Source organism: Oncorhynchus mykiss, chromosome 4 (genome assembly GCF_057628025.1).
Source record: "Oncorhynchus mykiss isolate SJ-2025 chromosome 4, ASM5762802v1, whole genome shotgun sequence".
NCBI lineage: Eukaryota > Metazoa > Chordata > Actinopteri > Salmoniformes > Salmonidae > Oncorhynchus > Oncorhynchus mykiss.
Window position 1 is genome coordinate 6,947,498 of NC_143025.1, and position 23,364 is coordinate 6,970,861.

General features: G+C 43.4%; 1 protein-coding gene across 2 annotated transcripts in view; it reads right to left on the minus strand.

Annotated features, from left to right (window-relative positions):
- The window catches only part of kcnc1b (potassium voltage-gated channel subfamily C member 1b), a 73,852-nt gene extending 60,038 nt beyond the window's left edge, over positions 1-13,814 (minus strand). For both annotated transcript variants that reach the window (XM_036968853.2, XM_036968852.2), the window contains exon 1: positions 11,929-13,814. In XM_036968853.2, the coding sequence (XP_036824748.2) occupies positions 11,929-12,510 (582 nt within the window). In that variant the 5' untranslated portion in view covers positions 12,511-13,814. The remainder of the gene's footprint in view (positions 1-11,928) is intronic.
- Between the last annotated feature and the right edge of the window lie 9,550 nt (positions 13,815-23,364).

Here is a 23,364-nt window from a genome sequence, read left to right on the forward strand (position 1 = left end):
GGGCTGTTTACTGCTGTTCAAAAGGGCTGTTTACTGCTGCTCAAAAGGACTGTTTACTGCTGTTCAAAAGGGCTGTTTACTGCTGTTCAAAGGACTGTTTACTGCTGTTCAAAAGGACTGTTTACTGCTGTTCAAAGGACTGTTTACTGCTGTTCAAAAGGACTGTTTACTGCTGTTCAAAGGACTGTTTACTGCTGTTCAAAAGGACTGTTTACTGCTGTTCAAAAGGACTGTTTACTGCTGTTCAAAAGGACTGTTTACTGCTGTTCAAAAGGGCTGTTTACTGCTGTTCAAAAGGACTGTTTACTGCTGTTCAAAAGGACTGTTTACTGCTGTTCAAAAGAACTGTTACTGCTGTTCAAAAGGACTGTTTACTGCTGTTCAAAATAACTGTTTAATGCTGTTCAAAGGGCTGTTTACTGCTGTTCAAAATAACTGTTTACTGCTGTTCAAAAGGACTGTTTACTGCTGTTCAAAGGACTGTTTACTGCTGTTCAAAAGGGCTGTTTACTGCTGTTCAAGGGGCTGTTTACTGCTGTTCAAAAGGGCTGTTTACTGCTGTTCAAAAGGGCTGTTTACTGCTGTTCAAAGGACTGTTTACTGCTGTTCAAAGGGCTGTTTACTGCTGTTCAAAGGACTGTTTACTGCTGTTCAAAAGGACTGTTTACTGCTGTTCAAAGGACTGTTTACTGCTGTTCAAAAGGACTGTTTACTGCTGTTCAAAAGGGCTGTTTACTGCTGTTCAAAGGACTGTTTACTGCTGTTCAAAAGGACTGTTTACTGCTGTTCAAAGGACTGTTTACTGCTGTTCAAAAGGACTGTTTACTGCTGTTCAAAGGACTGTTTACTGCTGTTCAAAAGGACTGTTTACTGCTGTTCAAAAGGACTGTTTACTGCTGTTCAAAAGGACTGTTTACTGCTGTTCAAAAGGGCTGTTTACTGCTGTTCAAAAGGACTGTTTACTGCTGTTCAAAAGGACTGTTTACTGCTGTTCAAAAGAACTGTTACTGCTGTTCAAAAGGACTGTTTACTGCTGTTCAAAATAACTGTTTAATGCTGTTCAAAGGGCTGTTTACTGCTGTTCAAAATAACTGTTTACTGCTGTTCAAAAGGACTGTTTACTGCTGTTCAAAGGACTGTTTACTGCTGTTCAAAAGGGCTGTTTACTGCTGTTCAAGGGGCTGTTTACTGCTGTTCAAAAGGGCTGTTTACTGCTGTTCAAAAGGGCTGTTTACTGCTGTTCAAAGGACTGTTTACTGCTGTTCAAAGGGCTGTTTACTGCTGTTCAAAAGGGCTGTTTACTGCTGTTCAAAAGGACTGTTTACTGCTGTTCAAAGGACTGTTTACTGCTGTTCAAAAGGGCTGTTTACTGCTGTTCAAAAGGGCTCTTTACTGCTGTTCAAAAGGGCTGTTTACTGCTGTTCAAAAGGACTGTTTACTGCTGTTCAAAAGGACTGTTTACTGCTGTTCAAAGGACTGTTTACTGCTGTTCAAAAGGGCTGTTTACTGCTGTTCAAAAGGGCTGTTTACTGCTGTTCAAAAGGGCTGTTTACTGCTGTTCAAAAGGGCTCTTTACTGCTGTTCAAAAGGGCTGTTTACTGCTGTTCAAAAGGGCTGTTTACTGCTGTTCAAAAGGACTGTTTACTGCTGTTCAAAGGACTGTTTACTGCTGTTCAAAAGGGCTGTTTACTGCTGTTCAAGGGGCTGTTTACTGCTGTTCAAAAGGACTGTTTACTGCTGTTCAAAAGGGCTGTTTACTGCTGTTCAAAAGGGCTCTTTACTGCTGTTCAAAAGGGCTGTTTACTGCTGTTCAAAAGGGCTGTTTACTGCTGTTCAAAAGGACTGTTTACTGCTGTTCAAAGGACTGTTTACTGCTGTTCAAAAGGGCTGTTTACTGCTGTTCAAGGGGCTGTTTACTGCTGTTCAAAAGGGCTGTTTACTGCTGTTCAAAAGGGCTGTTTACTGCTGTTCAAAAGAATTTACTGCGGTTCAAAAGGACTGTTTCAACTAATGACATAAATGACTATTTGTAGTTTTAAAGCAGGCCATGCTGCCTGTTGCTTAACAGTGAACACAGTACAGCATCATATGTAACACTTTCAGTGCTTCCAATGAGATCAAGGCTTCTTTCATGTTAGCACTTCAGATACGTCCCTAATAGCACCCTATTCCCTATATAGTGCACTACTTTAGACCAGAGCCTATAGCACCCTATTCCCTATATAGTGCACTACTTTAGACCATAGGCCTATGGGACCCTATTCCCTATATAGTGCACTACCTGAGACCAGTACCTATAGCACCCTATTCCCTATATAGTGCACTACTTTTGACCAGAGGCCATGGAACCCTATTCCCTATCTAGTCACATGGCTACCCAGACTACTCACATTCCCCCTCCCCCTCCCCCTCCCCATCACTGCCACTCTCTGTTGTCATCTATGCATAGTGACTTTAATTAACTCTACCTACATGTACATATTACCGCATCTAACCGGTGGCCCCACACATTGACTCTGTACCGACACCCCCCTGTATATATTGTTATTTTTTACTGCTGCTCTTTAAGGACTTGTTACTTCTTTCTCTTAAACTTATCCATCTTTTTTTTAACTGTTGGTTAGCTCGTGACTAATCAAATTGGATTTGATTTGTATATATATATAAGGAATAGGGTGAGATTTGGAATACAACCCTCATTCCCAGCGATGTCCTTGTGATTCCCTGCCACAGAGGATCAACTCTGACCCTTCTGCCATATAGTTGAGTTTATCAGCTCGTAGGCAACATACAGTGCTTTCAAAAAGTATTCAGACCCCTTGACTTTTTCCACATTTTGTTACGTTGTAGCTTTTTTCCTCATCAATCAACACACATTACCCCATAATGACATCACAATACCCCATAATGACATCACAATACCCCATCATGAAAAAAAACTAAACATTTAAAAATATATATTTTTTAAAATGTGACACTACAAGTTTGGCACACCTGTATTTGCAAACAAACTGAAACAGGGGGAGGGACCTACCTGGGACTTGTCCATTTTAAAACGTTAATGCCCCAATGAACACTACCCGGTCTTGCTAATCCCAGTTGATGTTTCTAGGAGTGACAGCCATGAGGCAGCCCCTTAGATTAGCTGGGAGTGACAGACATTAGGCAGCCCCTTAGATTAGCTGGGAGTGACAGGCATTAGGCAGCTCCTTACATTAGCTGGGAGTGACAGGCATTAGGCAGCCCCTTACATTAGGCAGCCCCTTACATTAGCTGGGAGTGACAGGCATTAAGCAGCCCCTTACATTAGCTGGGAGTGACAGGCATTAGGCAGCCCCTTACATTAGCTGGGAGTGACAGGCATTAGGCAGCCCCTTACAGTAGCTGGGAGTGACAGGCATTAAGCAGCCCCTTACATTAGCTGGGAGTGACAGGCATTAGGCAGCCCCTTACATTGGCTGGGAGTGACAGGCATTAAGGTGCCCCTTACATTAGCTGGGAGTGACAGGCATTAGGCAGCCCCTTACATTAGCTGGGAGTGACAGGCATTAGGCAGCCCCTTACATTAGCTGGGAGTGACAGGCATTAGGCAGCCCCTTACATTAGGCAGCCCCTTACATTAGCTGGGAGTGACAGGCATTAGGCAGCCCCTTACATTAGCTGGGAGTGACAGGCATTAGGCAGCCCCTTACATTAGCTGGGAGTGACAGGCATTAGGCAGCCCCTTACATTGGCTGGGAGTGACAGGCATTAGGCAGCCCCTTACATTAGGCAGCTCCTTACAGTAGCTGGAAGTGACAGGCATTAGGCAGCCCCTTACATTAGCTGGGAGTGACAGGCATTAAGGTGCCCCTTACATTAGCTGGGAGTGACAGGCATTAGGCAGCCCCTTACAGTAGCTGGGAGTGACAGGCATTAAGGTGCCCCTTACATTAGCTGGGAGTGACAGGCATTAGGCAGCCCCTTACAGTAGCTGGGAGTGACAGGCATTAAGGTGCCCCTTACATTAGCTGGGAGTGACAGGCATTAGGCAGCCCCTTACATTAAGCAGCCCCTTACATTAGCTGGGAGTGACAGGCATTAAGGTGCCCCTTACATTAGCTGGGAGTGACAGGCATTAGGCAGCCCCTTACATTAGCTGGGAGTGACAGGCATTAGGCAGCCCCTTACATTAGCTGGGAGTGACAGGCATTAGGCAGCCCCTTACATTGGCTGGGAGTGACAGGCATTAGGCAGCCCCTTACATTGGCTGGGAGTGACAGGCATTAGGCAGCCCCTTACATTGGCTGGGAGTGACAGGCATTAGGCAGCCCCTTACATTGGCTGGGAGTGACAGGCCAAAGAGTGATTAGGGTTTGATTTCAGCTCATAAGGCAGCACTTACATTAGCAGTCTTTGCCAGGACAGACAATGAACATGATTCTGGCCTATAGGGATGATCACTGAGGCTTGTTTGGCCCTGGTTTGCTAAGGTTGGCTAATCCCTGTTGATGCTCCTGGGGAGTCAAAGCTATAAGGCAGCGCTCTACATTAGCAGCATTTACCAGGCCAGTCACTGAACATTCAGGTTTTGCCTATAGAAATACAATTATTAGATAATGACTAGATTATGTTTCTATGTTCTTGTTCTGGTTGGCTAATTCCAGGCTGTTAATGTCTCTAGGAGTGACATGGCAGACAGAGGGACGACAGTGGTAGGAGGCAGGTAGCCTAGAGGTTAAAAGCGTATGGGCCAGTAACTGAAAGGTCACTGGTTCGAATCCCTGGGCCAACTAGGTGACACCAACAACAACAAAAAATCTGTTGATGTGCCATTGAGCAAGGCACTTCACCCTAGTTGCTCTGGTTAAGAGGATCTGCTAAATGAGTGGTAAGGGGGCTGTTCCACTGTGACATAAATACTACAGTCTGTAATTAACAGACATTGATCTAATTAACCACATGCTGTGCTCTGTCAAACTTCAATCTACTGAGATTTTGTTTTGTCTTGCTCACACTGAAATTGGTACGGGCGGCTTGAGTGTTGGGCGGGCCAGTAACCGAAAGATCTCTGGTTCAAATCCCTGAGCTGACATGGCGTGCCCTTGAGCAAGGCACTTAACCCTAATTTGCTCCAGGGTCGCTGTACTACTATGACTGACCCTGTAAAACAAACACATTTCACTGAACCTAGCATTTAAAAAATATATGTATTGGCTTTCACACTGAAATATTTGGGTGATGTAGGCTCCTCTCATTGTGTTTAATAATCACCACTCATCAACTCATCTCCCCTGTCTACCACACAACAACAACCAGTAAGACATGACCAATCAATTAACAACTCATCTCCCCTGTCTACCACACAACAACAACCAGTAAGACATGACCAATCAATTAACAACTCATCTCCCCTGTCTACCACACAACAACCAGTAAGACATGACCAATCAATTAACAACTCATCTCCTCTGTCTACCACACAACAACCAGTAAGACATGACCAATCAATTAACAACTCATCTCCCCTGTCTACCACACAACAACCAGTAAGACATGACCAATCAATTAACAACTCATCTCCTCTGTCTACCACACAACAACCAGTAAGACATGACCAATCAATTAACAACTCATCTCCCCTGTCTACCACACAACAACCAGTAAGACATGACCAATCAATTAACAACTCATCTCCTCTGTCTACCACACAACAACCAGTAAGACATGACCAATCAATTAACAACTCATCTCCCCTGTCTACCACACAACAACCAGTAAGACATGACCAATCAACTAACAACTCATCTCCTCTGTCTACCACACAACAAACACCAGTAAGACATGACCAATCAATTAACAACTCATCTCCCCTGTCTACCACACAACAACCAGTAAGACATGACCAATCAATTAACAACTCATCTCCCCTGTCTACCACACAACAACCAGTAAGACATGACCAATCAATTAACAACTCATCTCCTCTGTCTACCACACAACAACCAGTAAGACATGACCAATCAATTAACAACTCATCTCCCCTGTCTACCACACAACAACAACCAGTAAGACATGACCAATCAATTAACAACTCATCTCCTCTGTCTACCACACAACAACCAGTAAGACATGACCAATCAATTAACAACTCATCTCCCCTGTCTACCACACAACAACCAGTAAGACATGACCAATCAATTAACAACTCATCTCCTCTGTCTACCACACAACAACCAGTAAGACATGACCAATCAATTAACAACTCATCTCCCCTGTCTACCACACAACAACCAGTAAGACATGACCAATCAATTAACAACTCATCTCCTCTGTCTACCACACAACAACCAGTAAGACATGACCAATCAATTAACAACTCATCTCCCCTGTCTACCACACAACAACCAGTAAGACATGACCAATCAATTAACAACTCATCTCCTCTGTCTACCACACAACAACCAGTAAGACATGACCAATCAATTAACAACTCATCTCCCCTGTCTACCACACAACAACCAGTAAGACATGACCAATCAACTAACAACTCATCTCCTCTGTCTACCACACAACAACAACCAGTAAGACATGACCAATCAATTAACAACTCATCTCCCCTGTCTACCACACAACAACCAGTAAGACATGACCAATCAATTAACAACTCATCTCCCCTGTCTACCACACAACAACCAGTAAGACATGACCAATCAATTAACAACTCATCTCCTCTGTCTACCACACAACAACCAGTAAGACATGACCAATCAATTAACAACTCATCTCCCCTGTCTACCACACAACAACAACCAGTAAGACATGACCAATCAATTAACAACTCATCTCCTCTGTCTACCACACAACAACCAGTAAGACATGACCAATCAATTAACAACTCATCTCCCCTGTCTACCACACAACAACCAGTAAGACATGACCAATCAATTAACAACTCATCTCCTCTGTCTACCACACAACAACAACCAGTAAGACATGACCAATCAATTAACAACTCATCTCCCCTGTCTACCACACAACAACCAGTAAGACATGACCAATCAATTAACAACTCATCTCCCCTGTCTACCACACAACAACCAGTAAGACATGACCAATCAATTAACAACTCATCTCCTCTGTCTACCACACAACAACAACCAGTAAGACATGACCAATCAATTAACAACTCATCTCCCCTGTCTACCACACAACAACCAGTAATACATGACCAATCAATTAACAACTAATCTCCTCTGTCTACCACACAACAACAACCAGTAAGACATGACCAATCAATTAACAACTCATCTCCCCTGTCTACCACACAACAACAACCAGTAAGACATGACCAATCAATTAACAACTCATCTCCCCTGTCTACCACACAACAACAACCAGTAAAACATGACCAATCAATTAACAACTGAAACAATTTCAACCACACAACAACAGCCAGTAAGACATGAGCAATCAATTAACAACTCCATCGATTTCAACCACACAACAACAACCAGTAAGACATGACCAATCAATTAACAACTCCAACAATTTCAACCACACAACAACAGCCAGTAAGACATGACCAATCAATTAACAACTCCAACAATTTCAATAGGAACTGCTACTCACTTAATAATCCACTGTATTTCTGACCAGAACTGGGTTGTGTATTTGTACCTATAATAACTAATTCTTATAAAGCAGGTGATTACATCAAGAGTGTTAAACTGCATGTTGATTGGCCGCGTGCCCGGCTCACCTAATCCTGTAATTACACCAATCACCATGTTACACAGCTGCAGGAGCAACACGAGGTGAAACATTTTTTACATGTTGCCATGTAAAGTGGCAACATGTAAAAAATGGCATTGGACCAGGGCCATGTCAAAAGGAAGCCTGCCCGTAAAAACAAGCCCAAGTCTCTCACCTCTCCAACTTGTGTTCTGTGTCAGTATAAAGAGCTGCCTTTAGGTAGACTACATGCTGCTGGTGGACCCACTTCAAAATGTTGCATACATTCGCCCCAATAGATGCAATCGCCATCGCACTGCACACTGCCTTATCCCATCTGGACAAGAGGAATACCTATGTAAGAATGCTGTTTATTGACTATAGCTCAGCATTTAACACCATAGTACCCTCTTAGCTCATCATCAAGCTCAGGGCCCTGGGTCTGAACCCCGCCTTGTGCACCTGGGTCCTGGACTTCCTGACGGGCCCCCCAGGTGGTGAAGGTAGGAAACAACACCTCCACTACGCTGATCCTCAACACAGGGGCCCCACAAGGGTGTGTGCTCAGCTCCCTCCTGTACTCCCTGTTCACCCATGACTACGTGGCCACGCACGCCTCTAACTCAATCATCAAGTTTACAGACGACACAACCTGATTACCAGCAATTACGAGACAGACGATAGGAGGTAAGGGCCCTGGCAGAGTGGTGCCAGGAAAATAACCTCTCACTCAAAGTCAACAAAACGAAAGAGCTGATCGTAAAAACAGCAGAGGGAGAACCCCCCTATCCACATCAACGGGGCCGCAGTAGAGAGGTTGAAGAGCTTCAAGTTCCTCGGTGGACACATCCCTGACAATCTGAAATGGTCCAGCCAAACAGACAGTGTGGTGAAGAAGGAGCAACAGCTGCCTCTTCAACCTCAGGAGGCAGAATAAATTCTGCTTGGCCCCTAAGACCCTCACACCGCAAGGCTCTCCAGAGGGTGATATGGTCTGCCCAACGCATCACCAGGGGCCAGTGGCGGTTATAGCTTGTATTGCTCCCTGGATGACCCCCCCCCCCCCCTTCAGACATTTGGAAAAACACAAATAAATAACCATAACATTTAAAACTATATAAATATAAAAACGTATCCAAAAATAAGACTCTTAAATAGCAAAAAGAAGTAAGAAAGACAAATAAAAACTAATTTGTGTTGATTTGGCACTGGAGCATCAATACATTACCCACCCCCCCAACACTGTCAACCAAGAGTCAAGACTACATTACCCATCCCCCAACACTGTCAACCAAGAGTCAAGACTACATTACCCATCCCCCAACACTGTCAACCAAGAGTCAAGACTACATTACCCATCCCCCAACACTGTCAACCAAGAGTCAAGACTACATTACCCATCCCCCAACACTGTCAACCAAGAGTCAAGACTACATTACCCATCCCCCAACACTGTCAACCAAGAGTCAAGACTACATTACCCATCCCCCAACACTGTCAACCAAGAGTCAAGACTACATTACCCACCCCCCAACACTGTCAACCAAGAGTCAAGACTACATTACCCATCCCCCAACACTGTCAACCAAGAGTCAAGACTACATTACCCATCCCCCAACACTGTCAACCAAGAGTCAAGACTACATTACCCATCCCCCAACACTGTCAACCAAGAGTCAAGACTACATTACCCATCCCCCAACACTGTCAACCAAGAGTCAAGACTACATTACCCATCCCCCAACACTGTCAACCAAGAGTCAAGACTACATTACCCATCCCCCAACACTGTCAACCAAGAGTCAAGACTACATTACCCATCCCCCAACACTGTCAACCAAGAGTCAAGACTACATTACCCATCCCCCAACACTGTCAACCAAGAGTCAAGACTACATTACCCATCCCCCAACACTGTCAACCAAGAGCCAAGACTACATTACCCATCCCCCAACACTGTCAACCAAGAGTCAAGACTACATTACCCATCCCCCAACACTGTCAACCAAGAGTCAAGACTACATTACCCACCCCCCAACACTGTCAATGCCACTTTGACATTCCTCATCTTAATATTTATATATTTCTTAATTCCATTATTTTACTTTTAGATTTGTGTGTATTCTTGTGAATTGTTAGATACTACTGTACTGTTGGAGCTAGAAACACAAGCATTTTGGTACACCCGCAATAACATCTGCTAAATATGTGTATGTGACCAATAACATCTGTTAAATATGTGAATGTGACCAATAACATCTGTTAAATATGTGTATGTGACCAATAACATCTGTTAAATATGTGTATGTGACCAATAACATCTGTTAACCATGTGTATGTGACCAATAACATCTGTTAACCATGTGTATGTGACCAATAACATCTGTTAACCATGTGTATGTGACCAATAACATCTACTAAACATGTGTATGTGACCAATAACATCTGCTAACCATGTATATGTGACCAATAACATCTGCTAACCATGTGTATGTGACCAATAACATCTGCTAAACATGTGTATGTGACCAATAACATCTACTAACCATGTGTATGTGACCAATACTATGTCATTTGATTTGATTTGAACATCCACCCGGCCAGGTATTCAAACCAAACTAACTGCCAACATCCCAAGTATTCTCATATTGCCAACCTGGGTTGAGGTCAATTCAGAATTGAACTCAATTCAAACAATGGAAGCAGAATTTGAATAGAATTTGAATTGAAAGAAGTAGAATGTAATTCAAACCAATTCAAATAAGACATGAAACATTAAAGTCTCATTCATTTCAACATTTATTTTACCAAAAAGATATGCCACTTATTTATTAAGCAACAAATACACATACCATTTCAAATATTAGTTTGATAATAACTCAAAGATGTCACACACTATTTTTTATTTGTCAGTAGATTCCCCTTCCATAATGCAGTATTTGATCTAATGCATTCTGGGAAATGTATTCCGATATTTAAAAACATTAAGGGAATTATTAATTATTGTAGACAACACACAACATGATATTGGAATATTTCCAGACCACTTCAATTATTTAAAATTGTTTTAAGAGAATACGTTTTAAAAATGAAATGTTTTAACCTTATGCTACATGGTATTGGTAACCCCATACATGTTATCAACATAAACATTACTATGGTGATGTGTTGAATAAATAAGCTATTTGAATTTCATTGAATCAAATTATACTTCCTTTTAATTCAAATTCTATTCTAAATTCTGATTCCCGTGGGGTGTGGCCAATTAAAAGACCAATTACAATTCTAGAATTTAAATGGAATTAAAGAACAATTCCCAACTCAATTCACTACCCAGCATTCCACTCTGGGATTCTAATTCTCATGTCCAGGAGTAGCCTGCTGGTTGGCGCTGTCTTGCATACTTCTATGGCCATTGTCACACTTAGCAAGACAACACAGACAGATCTGGCACCAGAATACAGATCTGGCACCAGAATACAGATAGTCCAGGAGCTCTCAGCCCAAAGACCCGCTGGACTCATAATGCTATTCAAAATCAGACACATTTCCTCTGTTTGCTTACGGGCATCGTTTAAATCAACACACCGTGGGGGTCTCATGTCCAAGAGGTTCTGGGTACAAAGACCTGTAGTACTTTTTCACACTACTGTTCCAATCTGAACCATAGGCCAACTGTGCTGTCTTTGATCTTTTCTTTTTCACATTGTCCTTTACGGCACTGTTCCAGGAACCATTGTGGATGCTTAACTAGGCCAATGCAGTACAGCTCAGCTTGGCTCGGCTCAGCTCAGTAAAGTGAAAGGGATATGGGAGTCATGATAGGATGCAGACAGCTTTCTTTGTTTGCTGACATCTAGGAAGTTAATGTAGGCTAGTGGTTATTGGCCTGGTTCTAAATGCCATCTGTCAAATCAGAGGATTCATTGGTCAATATTTCCTCCTGCCTATCTCACTGTTAAAACGGGACTCCTGTTGTGGATCTCCCTGAGGAGTCCCTGGGGAGTAGACTAGTCTACCGTCTCAAGGTCACTCTCACACAGACCCTCTCCACATCACATGGCTAGAGACACTATCAATCTCCATCTCAATCTCTCATTCATTCATAATTAAAAAACATATCCATCATTGTGCTTAACATCACCTGGAGAAGAAACATGTAAGTGTATAAACATGGTTAGGTCTGGACAGAGGAGAAATCTCTTTCCTACTTACCCGTGCATATTTAGAGGAGTAGGGGTCTTCAAACAGTGCCCACATGCGTTTCTGCCAGCGGCCCCAAACCCCCCCTGCCTTGGCATCTGGAGAATCCCCCTGTGCCAGCCTCCTTGTCATCTCATCAGCCTCATCACCAACCCCGTCCCCTTGGTCGGCTGCAATCTCCGGGTCTGGATCATCGTTACCAGTCAGGTCGAGCAGGGCCCCCCCGCCAAAACTATCAAGTGCCTCTTCCGCCTCCCGATGCTGGCTATAGGTCATCCAGCAGCACGGTTCCACGTCCGTCTCGTCGATGCCCCAGAAGGCCAGTTCCTCCTCGTACAGTGGTCCGCAGACATCGGCAGGGCAGTGCAGTTTACCTGTCCGGTAATAATTAAGGATATGGGCGAAAACACCCGGGTGGCGGTCGAAGAAGAATTCCTCATGTTTGTCATCCCAGTCAAAGTGGCTAGGCGCGTCGGGTTCGGCGAGCCAGGATAAGCGGGTGCCGGGCAGGGTACGCAGGGTACCGCGATATGTCTGATGTTTGATACCTCCCACATTTATCACAATGCGATCCTTCTCGTCGCTCAAGCCCATTGCGTCCCTTAGGCATGTCTCCAGTAAGTTCCCGGCATCACAACGGCAACTCTAGGAGCACCGCACGCCTCAACGGGAGGGAGGGAGGGAGGGAGAACTCTCGCAAATGCAACACATGCACACCCGGGATTACCAGGGGAGGGGAGGGGGGGGGGGGGGGGGGGGGGTAGGATGCTTTAGGAAATAGAGCAATGCACAAAATAAATCTGCTGCTGCAATTACAGACTACAGACCCTCAAAGAATACACGTATAGACCTAATTTAGCACATATTCCCACTGATAATGCCAGATGCTCCAACGGTTCTCCAACCTGTCACGGAAATCAATCACCAACCAGACCTACTGGAGGGAGAACACATAATTGCACAAATGATTGTAGTCAATGGCTTCCCATAAACAATGGACGTCACCTCGTAGTGGTATACATCCGAGAGATAAAGATGATGCTATAATTGTTTTGTTTTTCTTTTTATCCAAATCCAACACAATGACTCTCCTCCTGTTGTGGTGGTTTTGGTAGAACCTGTTTATGACATCCACGGGCAGTGAGGTGACTGCTGTGCCAAGGGTGACTGCTGTGCCAAGGGTGACTGCTTTCCGTGGTTCTGAAAGGACAGCACCAGTCTCTCTCTCTCCCTCCTCTCCGAGACACCCTCCTTGCTATTCAGACTGCTACCCTTCCTCTCATGTATCTACTGTCGCTTACCCCCTCCCCTAAAGAACACAGAAAAATCCAGTTTTCCGTTGAACGAAACCGATAACTGTAAAGATCAGGCGCCGCGCCTTTTATTCTCACGCAGGTGTCTGTATGTTAATCTTCAGCCGGTAATTGTTGTTTTCGTGTATGCATTTTGACGGACCGATGCGAGTGATTCCCTCGTGCTTAGAGCCTGCAGGAGGGCGAGCAGTCAACCGTGTTCACCGGTGTGAAGTCTCAAGAAGATAAACGACGGAAGGCAAGAAGGCACGCGCACGTCCTATGTTCTCTGTATTTGTGTGCTCGCGGTGGGTAAGGATTCTCTTTAGAATTGTCACGAACTCAGAACAACGTTGGTTCTGGAAACACCGTAGAGGAAGAAGAGGAGGAGGAAGACGAGGGAGTAGGACTGTCAGACTAGAGACTCACCATGTCTAAAAAAAACAAACAAAAAAAAAACACCGAAAATATAAGCTAACAATAAATCATTGTTGACAGCTGGTTCCCTCTCTCCCTAGTTTCACCTCGTCTCAAATTACACGGAGCATGCCAAGTCATAACCATTGTTCTGTTTTAACTGTCAGTCATGGAGTTCATGCGTTCACTGATTTGTTTGCGTTATGTGCCAGCGAGGCAGCCCCACCCCTTTTCCATCCTTAAGTTCTTTATTTGTTACAGTATACTTAAGTATTTTTTGACCGTTGTCCGAACCGACAGTCTGACGTAGTCAATAGGTTTTTATTTTTGAGGGCTTGCTGGATATGACCCTTACATCATTAGGCTAAACGCCTAATCACATCCCACATCAAACAAGGAAAATAAATGTATGCAAATGAATCAAATCAAACTCTATTTATGGAGCCAATTTCGTACAGGGGATGCATTTCATAGTGTTTAACGAAATATTACGCTCAACAACAACAACAACACAAAAAATAGAATGTAAATGAATATAAAGAAAAAAAACAAAGAGTTTATGAAAATGTTTTCCCTTTTTATACAACGTGATTTTGTACGAACAGAGACAGACAACCCATGGTGCCACAACGGCCTCTGATTTCAAGTCCCTCTCTCCGCCGTATGGTAGGAGGCTATAATAAAATCGTCATGATGTCATTATGCCCATTCCCAACAGAGATAGTGATATTGCCCATGAACACTGAACAACAATGTAAACGCAATATGCAACCATTTCAAATATTTTTACTGAGTTACAGTTCATATAAGAAAATCAACACAATGTAATATATGTAATATAAATGCATTAGGCCCTAATCTATGGATTTCACATGACTGGGAATACAGATATGCGCATTTGTTGGTCACAGATAACGTAAACATTTTTTTTTTAAAGTATGGGCGTTGGATCAGAAAACCAGTCTGTATCTGGTGTGACCACTATTTGCCTGATGCAGCGTGACACATCTCCTTCGCATAGAGTTGATCAGGTTGTTGATTGCGGCATGTGTAATGTTGTCCCACTCCTCTTCAATGGCTGTGCGGAGTTGCTGGATATTGGTGGGAACTGGAACACGCTGTCGTATGCATCGATCCAGAGCATCCCAAACATGCTCAATGGGTGACATGTCTGATGAGTAATGCAGCTCGTGGAAGAACTGGGACATTTTCAGCTTCCAGGAATTGTGTACAGATCCTTGTGACATGGGGCTGTGCATTATCATGCTGAAACATGAGATGATGGCGGGGGATGAATGGCACGACAACGGGCCTCAGGATCTCGTCACGGTATCTTTGTGGGTTCAAATTGCCATTCATAAAATGCAATTGTGTTCATTGTCTGTAGTTTATGCCTGCCCATACCATAATCCCGCTGCCACAATGGGGCACTCTGTTCACAACATTGACATAAGCAAAATGCATTGCCCAGTGAAGTCGATTTTATTTAAGCTCATGAAACATGGGACCAACATTTAGTTCCCTGTAGGCTACCTCAGTCATCTTAGTGCCTCCTCAATATTACTATGACATTGCACTAGGTGTGCGAACTTGAGTGTTTAGCAACCCAAAAGTTGCATGTTTGTATCTCATCATGGACAATTTTAGCTACTTAGCAACTACTTACTACTTTTCAGATACTTTGCAACTACTTAGCATGCTAGCTAACCCTTCCCCTAACCTAACCCTAACCGTAACCCCTAAGCCTAGCTAACGTTAGCCACAACTAATTGGAATTTGTAACATATACACTACCATTCCAAAGTTTGGGGTCACTTAGAAATGTCCTTGTTTTTGAAAGAAAAGCAATTTTTTTGTCCATTAACATCAAAATGATCAGAAATACAATATAGATGTTGTAAATGTTGTAAATTACTATTGTAGCTGGAAACGACAGATTTTTTAATGGAATATCTACATAGGTGTACAGAGGCCCATTATCAGCAACCATCACTCCTGTGTTCCAATGGCACATTGTGTTAGCTAATCCAAGTTTATCGTTTTAAAAGGCTAATTGATCATTAGAAAACCCTTTTGCGATTATGTTAGCACAGCTGAAAACTGTTGTCCTGATTAAAGAAGCAATAAAACTGTCCTTCTTTAGACTAGTTGAGTATCTGGAGAATCAGCATTTGTGGGTTCAATTACAGGCTCAAAATGTCCAGAAACAAATAACTTTCTTCTGACACTCATCAGTCTATTCTTGTTCTGAGAAATTAAGGCTATTTCAATGCGATAAATTGCCAAGAAACTGAAGAACTTGTACAACGCTGTGTGCTACTCCCTTCACAGAACAGCGCAAACTGTCTCTAACCAGAATAGAAAGAGGAGTGGGAGGACCCGGTGCACAACTGAGCAAGAGGACCAGTAGAGTGTCTAGTTTGAGAAAAAGACGCCTCACAAGTTCTCAACTGGCAGCTTCATTAAATAGTACCAGCAAAACACAAGTCTCAACAGTGAAGAGGCGTCCCCCGGGATGCTGGCCTTCTAGGCATAGTTGCAAAGAAAAATCCATATCTCAGACTGGCAAATAAAAATAAAAGATTAAGATGGGCAAAAGAACACAGACACTGGACAGAGAGATGGCTTTTTCTTTGCAACTCTGCCCAGAAGGCTAGCATCCTTGATTTGGATGAAGATTTTTACTTCAATCATACTGCTCACCCCCGGGTCAGGGCCTAATCCCAGACACTCGGAAGAGAGAAAGACGGCGATATAGAGGTCAAAGTGAGGTCAAAGTGCGGGCACCATGATGAAACTATGGCGGCCAGTAAATTAACTGCCTCTACCCTCTCTACAATTGGCGAATGTACGAAACATTGGACGAGCTCCGTTTGAGACTATCCTATCAACGGGACCTGAAGAACTGTAACGTCCTATGTTTCTTGGAAACTTGGCTGAAGAAGTTCATAGGTAATATTCTAGCTGGTTTTTCTGTGCAGTGGCAGAACAGAACGGTAGCATCAGGTAAGCTCAAGGGGGATGGTGTGTCTCTTTGTTAACAACAGCTGGTGTGTGATCTCTAATATTAAGGAAGTCTTGAGGTTCTGCTCGTCTAAGGTAGAGTATCTCATGATAAGCTGTAGACCACACTATTTACCAAGAGAGTTTTAATCTGCTGACACTAAGACCACACTCAACGAGCTGTATAGGGCCATAACCAAACAAGAACATGCTCATCCAGAGGTAGAGCTCCTAGTGGCCGATGATTTTATACAGGAAAACTGAAATCCGTTTGACCTCATTTCTACCAGCATGTCAACTGTGCAACCAGAGGCGAAAGATCATCTTAACTACACACACAAAGACGCATACAAAGCTCACCCTCACTTTGGCAAATCTGACCATAACTTTATCCTCCTGATTCCTGCTTAAAAGTAAAAACTCAAACAGGAAGTACCAGTGACACGCTCAATACAGAAGTGGTCAGATGAAGCCAATCCTAAGCTACAATACTTTTTCCTTTAGCACATACTGGAATATGTTCCAGGACTCATCCAATGGCATTGAGGAGTTTACCACATCAGTCACCGGTGCATCAACGATGTTGTCCCTAAAGTGCCGATACTTAAATATCTCAACCAGAAGCCATGGATTACAGGCAACATCCGCACTGAGCTAAAGGCTAGAGCTGCTGCTTTCAAGGAGTGGGACACTAAACTGAACACTTAGAATAAATCCTGCTATGCCTCCGACAAACCATTAAACAGGAAAAGTGTCCATACAGGACTAAGATCTAATCCTACTACACCAGCTCTGACACTCGTCAGGTGACAGGGCTTGCAAACTATCACGGATTACAAAGGGAAACCAGCCAAGAGCTGCTCAGTGATGCAAGCCTTCCAGGCATACTAAGTGCCTTTTATACTCGCTTTGAGGCAAGCAACACTGAACCATGCGTGAGAGCACCAGCTGTTCCGGACAACTGTGTGATCACGCTCTCCATAGCCAATGTGAGTAAGACGTTTAAACAAGTCATTATTCACAAGGCTGCAGGGCCAGACGGATTACCAGGACACGTACTCAAAGCATGAGCTGACCAGCTGGCAAGTGACTTCACTGACATTTTCATCCTCTCCCTGACCCAGTCTCTAATAACTACATGTTTCAAGCATAGCACCATAGTCCCTGTGTCCAAGAACTCCAAGGTAACCTGTCTAAATGACTATCGCCCCTTAGCACTCACATCTGTAGCCATGAAATGCTACCCTGGACCCACTCCAATTCGTATACCGCCGAACAGATCCACAGATGACGCAATCGATATTTCACTCCACACTGCCCTTTCCCACCTGGACAAAAGGAACACCTATGGGAGAATGCTGTTCAATGACTACAGCTCAGTGTTTAACACCGTAGTACAGTCCAAGCTCATCACTAAGCTAATGATCCAGGGACTAATCACCTCCCTCTGCAACTGGATCCTGGACTTCCTGACAGGCCACCCCCAGGTGGTGAGGGTAGGCAACAACACATCCACCACACTGATCCTCAACACGGGGGCCCCTCAGGGGTGCATGCTTAGTTCCCTCCTGTACTCCTTGTTCATACTTACTGTATGACCTGGCAAAGATATACAGGGGTGCCATGAACACTTGCCGGCATCTAGCTGATCTAGGGTGTAAATCATTAGTTAATCAACAGTTGCAAACAATAGTTTCTATTGGACAAATTCAGGTATGTTTATCCCCATTTCCGTGTTTCCTTCCATTTAAGAGATGTTCTTCAACAGAATGGGCAGAATGAATACACCCCGGGTCGAGCCTAAACACAGTTCACTTCCATAGCAGCCACGTTGTATTCCGTCTCGCATCTATGCGCTCTCCCCCTCTCACATTTTCCCTTCGTTTGTGGACTTCAATTCACAAGACATCAGCTGTATGTGACTAGGCCAAAAAACCTTTCCAAGCCAAAACATATAACCGCTAAACACGGCCTACATAGTTGTCACCATATTAGCTAAAGTAACGTCATAGTCAACACTGACTATCCTACCGATCCTCGACTTCGGCGACGTCATCTACAAAATTGCTTCCAACACTCTACTCAGCAAACTGGATGCAGTTTATCACAGTGCCATCCGTTTTGTCACTAAAGCACCTTATACCACCCACCACTGGGACTTGTATGCTCTAGTCGGCTGGCCCTCGCTACATATTCGTCGCCAGACCCACTGGCTCCAGGTCATCTACAAGTCCATGCTAGGTAAAGCTCCGCCTTATCTCAGTTCACTGGTTACGATGGCAACACCCATCCGTAGCACGCGCTCCAGCAGGTGTATCTCACTGATCATCCCTAAAGCCAACACCTCATTTGGCCGCCTTTCGTTCCAGTTCTCTGCTGCCTGTGACTGGAACGAATTGCAAAAATCGCTGAAGTTGGAGACTTTTATCTCCCTCACCAACTTCAAACATCTGCTATCTGAGCAGCTAACCGATCGCTGCAGCTGTACATAGTCTATTGGTAAATAGCCCACCCATTTTCACCTACCTCATCCCCATACTGTTTTTATTTATTTATTTTTATTTTTCTGCTCTTTTGCACACCAATATCTCTACCTGTACATAACCATCTGATCATTTATCACTCCAGTGTTAATCTGCATAATTGTAATTATTTGCCTACCTTCTCATGCCTTTTGCACACAATGTATATATAGACTCCCCTTTTTTCTACTGTGTTATTGACTTGTTAATTGTTTACTCCATGTGTAACTCTGTGTTGTCTGTTCACACTGCTATGCCTTATCTTGGCCAGATCGCAGTTGCAAATGAGAACTTGTTCTCAACTAGCCTACCTGGTTAAATAAAGGTGAACTAGCCTACCTGGTTAAATAAAGGTGAACTAGCCTACCTGGTTAAATAAAGGTGAAATAAAATAAATAAAATAAAAAACACAGCTAATATAACTAATGCATTAGTAAACCTGCTACAATCATACAGTAATGTTAGTGTATAGTCAGTAAGCAGTTATACCGGTGGGCCCTGTTGACAAAACATTTTTTAAACCAAAAGCTTACCTTGGAAGAGTTCCAGTGTTGTGTTGAATAGTTATAGCCAGCTAGCTAACATAGCATCCCTCTGTTATAGCCAGCTAGCTAACATAGCATCCCTCTGTTATAGCCAGCTAGCTAACATAGCATCCCTCTGTTTTAGCAGAGTGTTTGAGTAGGCTAAACTAGCTAGCTGCATTTGTTAGCTAAGTAGGTGAAGCTGAAAAAAATGTAATCGCTCTCTCTTGCTTCTCCTTTTTTGAAAAAATGAATTTGTTAAAAACTGTTCAACTACACACCATATTTTATGCACTGCAGTGCTAGCTAGCTGTATCTTATGCTTTCAGTACTATATTCATTATCTGATCCTTTGATTGGGTGGACAACATGTCAGTTCATGCTGCAAGAGCTCTGATAGGTTGGAGGACATCCTCCGGGAAGTTGTCATCATTACTGAGTAGTCTATGGATGGGGGTGAGAACAATGAGCCTCCTAGGTTTTGTATTGAAGTCAATATACCCATTGGACGACATAAGCTAGCTGTCCTCAGCTACACCATGGTGCTACCCTACAGAGTGATGTTGAGGCTACTGAAGACCATTGCAAAACAGTGTGTTTTAATCAATTATTTGTTGACGTGAATATATCTAAAAAAGGATAACTTTAATGTTTTACCGTTTTTTATTTACAGTGGGGCAAAAAGTATTTAGTCAGCCACCAATTGTGCAAGTTCTCCCACTTAAGAAGATGAGAGAGGCCTGTAATTTTCATCATAGGTACACTTCAACTATGACAGACAAAATTAGAAAAACTTTTTTTTAATGAATTTATTTGCAAATTATGGTGGGAAATAAGTATTTGGTCAATAACAAAAGTTTATCTCAATACTTTGTTATATACCATTTGTTGGCAATGACAGAGGTCTTCACAAGGTTTTCACACACTGTTGCTGGTATTTTGGCCCATTCCTCCATGCAGATCTCCTCTAGAGCAGTGATGTTTTGGGGCTGTTGCTGGGCAACACGGACTTTCAACTCCCTCCAAAGATTTTCTATGGGGTTGAGATCTGGAGACTGGCTACTCCAGGACCTTGACATGCTTCTTACGAAGCCACTCCTTCATTGCCCGGGCAGTGTGTTTGGGATAATTGTCATGCTGAAAGACCCAGCCACGTTTCATCTTCAATGCCCTTGCTGATGGAAGGAGGTTTTCACTCAAAATCGAACGATACATGGCCCCATTCATTCTTTCCTTTACACGGATCAGTCGTCCTGATGCCTTTACAGAAAAACAGCCCCAAAGCATGATGTTTCCACCCCCATGCTTCACAGTAGGTATGGTGTTCTTTGGATGTAACTCAGAATTTTTGTCCTCCAAACACGACGAGTTGAGTTTTTACCAAAAAGTTCTATTTTGGTTTCATCTGAACATATGACATTCTCCCAATCTTCTTCTGAATCATCCAAATGCTCTCTAGCAAACTTCAGACGGGCCTAGACATGTACTGGCTTAAGCAGGGGGACACGTCTGGCACTGCAGGATTTGATTCCCTTGCGGCGTAGTGTGTTACTGATGGTAGTCTTTGTTACTTTGGTCCCGGCTCTCTGCAGGTCATTCACTAGGTGTGGTTCTGGGATTTTTGCTCACCGTTCTTGTGATAATTTTGACCCCACGGGGTGAGATCTTGCATGGAGACCCAGATCGAGGGAGATTATGAGTGGTCTTGTATGTCTTCCATTTCCTAATAATTGCTCCCACAGTTGATTTCTTCAAACCAAGCTGCTTACCTATTGCAGATTCAGTCTTTCCATCCTGGTGCAGGTCTACAATTTTGTTTCTGGTGTCCTTTGACAGCTCTTTGGTCTTGGCCATAGTGGAGTTTGGAGTGTGAGTGTTTGAGGTTGTGGACAGGTGTCTTTTATACTGATAACAAGTTCAAACAGGTGCCATTAATACAGGTAACGCGGGTGGAGGACAGAGGAGCGACTTAAAGAAGAAGTTACAGGTCTGTGAGAGCCAGAATTCTTGCTTATTTGTAGGTGACCAAATACTTATTTTCCACCATAATTTGCAAATAAATTCATTAAAAATCCTACAGTGTGATTTTCTGGATTTTTTTTCTCATTTTGTCTGTCATAGTTGAAGTGTACCTATGATGAAAATTACAGGCCTCTCTCATCTTTTTAAGTGGGAGAACTTGCACAATTGGTGGCTGACTAAATACTTTTTTGCCCCACTGTATATGAAATTCTCTGAGGAGGATGGTCCTCCCCTTCCTCCTCCTGCGGAGTCTCCACGCCTACTAACTGATAAACTAAACTGTATATCAAAAGGGTCAGAGCTGAGCCTCTGTAGCTGTGGCAGGGAGGCAGGAGGACGTCGCTGGGAATGATGTCTGTATTCCAAATGGCACTCTATTCCATATATAGTCCACCACCAACAGAGCCCTAGTCAAGAGTAGTGCACTATATAGGGAATAGGGTGCCAGCTCTGGTCAAAAGTAGTGCCCTAAATAGGGAATAGGGTCCCATAGGCCTATGGTCTAAAGTAGTGCACTATATAGGGAATAGGGTGCTATAGGCCTATGGTCTAAAGTAGTGCACTATGTAGGGAATAGGGTGCTATAGGCTCTGGTCTAAAGTAGTGCACTATATAGGGAATAGGGTGCTATAGACTCTGGTCTAAAGTAGTGCACTACATAGGGAATAGGGTGCTATTAGGGACGTATCTGAAGTGCTAACATGAAAGAAGCCTTGATCTCATTGGAAGCACTGGAAGTGTTACATATGATGCTGTACTGTGTTCACTGTTAAGCAACAGGCAGCATGGCCTGCTTTAAAACTACAAATAGTCATTTATGTCATTAGTTGAAACAGTCCTTTGAACAGTGATTTTGTCAAAACAAAGCAGCCCAAGGGAAACTTTAGAGAATCCACCTTTGTGCTAATTCTTCCAAAGGGTTTTTAGTGGTTTGTTTCTAATTTCATTCAGTGTGTGGCTGACTGTTTTAGGATGGAAATTGTACTTTTGTTTCCATTCTGATGGTGGGCCTGACTGATTTGTTTCAGTTCTGATGGTGGGCCTGACTGATTTGTTTCAGTTCGGATGGTGGGCCTGACTGATTTATTTCAGTTCTGATGGTGGGCCTGACTGATTTGTTTCAGTTCTGATGGTGGGCCTGACTGATTTATTTCAGTTCTGATGGTGGGCCTGACTGATTTGTTTCAGTTCTGATGGTGGGCCTGACTGATTTATTTCCATTCTGATGGTGGGCCTGACTGATTTGTTTCAGTTCTGATGGTGGGCCTGACTGATGTGTTTCAGTTCTGATGGTGGGCCTGACTGATTTGTTTCAGTTCTGATGGTGGGCCTGGGTTTTTAGCAGTTTAATTAAATGTATTCAGTGCGCGCAAGGGAACCACACCTGTAAAGCCATTTACACACCTGCATAAGATACGTCTCAATACCAACTACTGAGAAGAGCGTAGGAAAGGGGTACATTTCCTAAGTCTGAATCGGCCCAATGTGCACTACTGTTAACCGGAACCCTATGTGCTTTGGAGAGTAGTGCACTATATAGGGAATAGGTTGCCAGCTCTGGTCAAGAGTAGTGCACTATATAGGGAATAGGGTGCCAGCCCTGGTCAAGAGTAGTGCACTATATAGGGAATAGGGTGCCATTTAGGATTCCAACTATATGGTATTTCT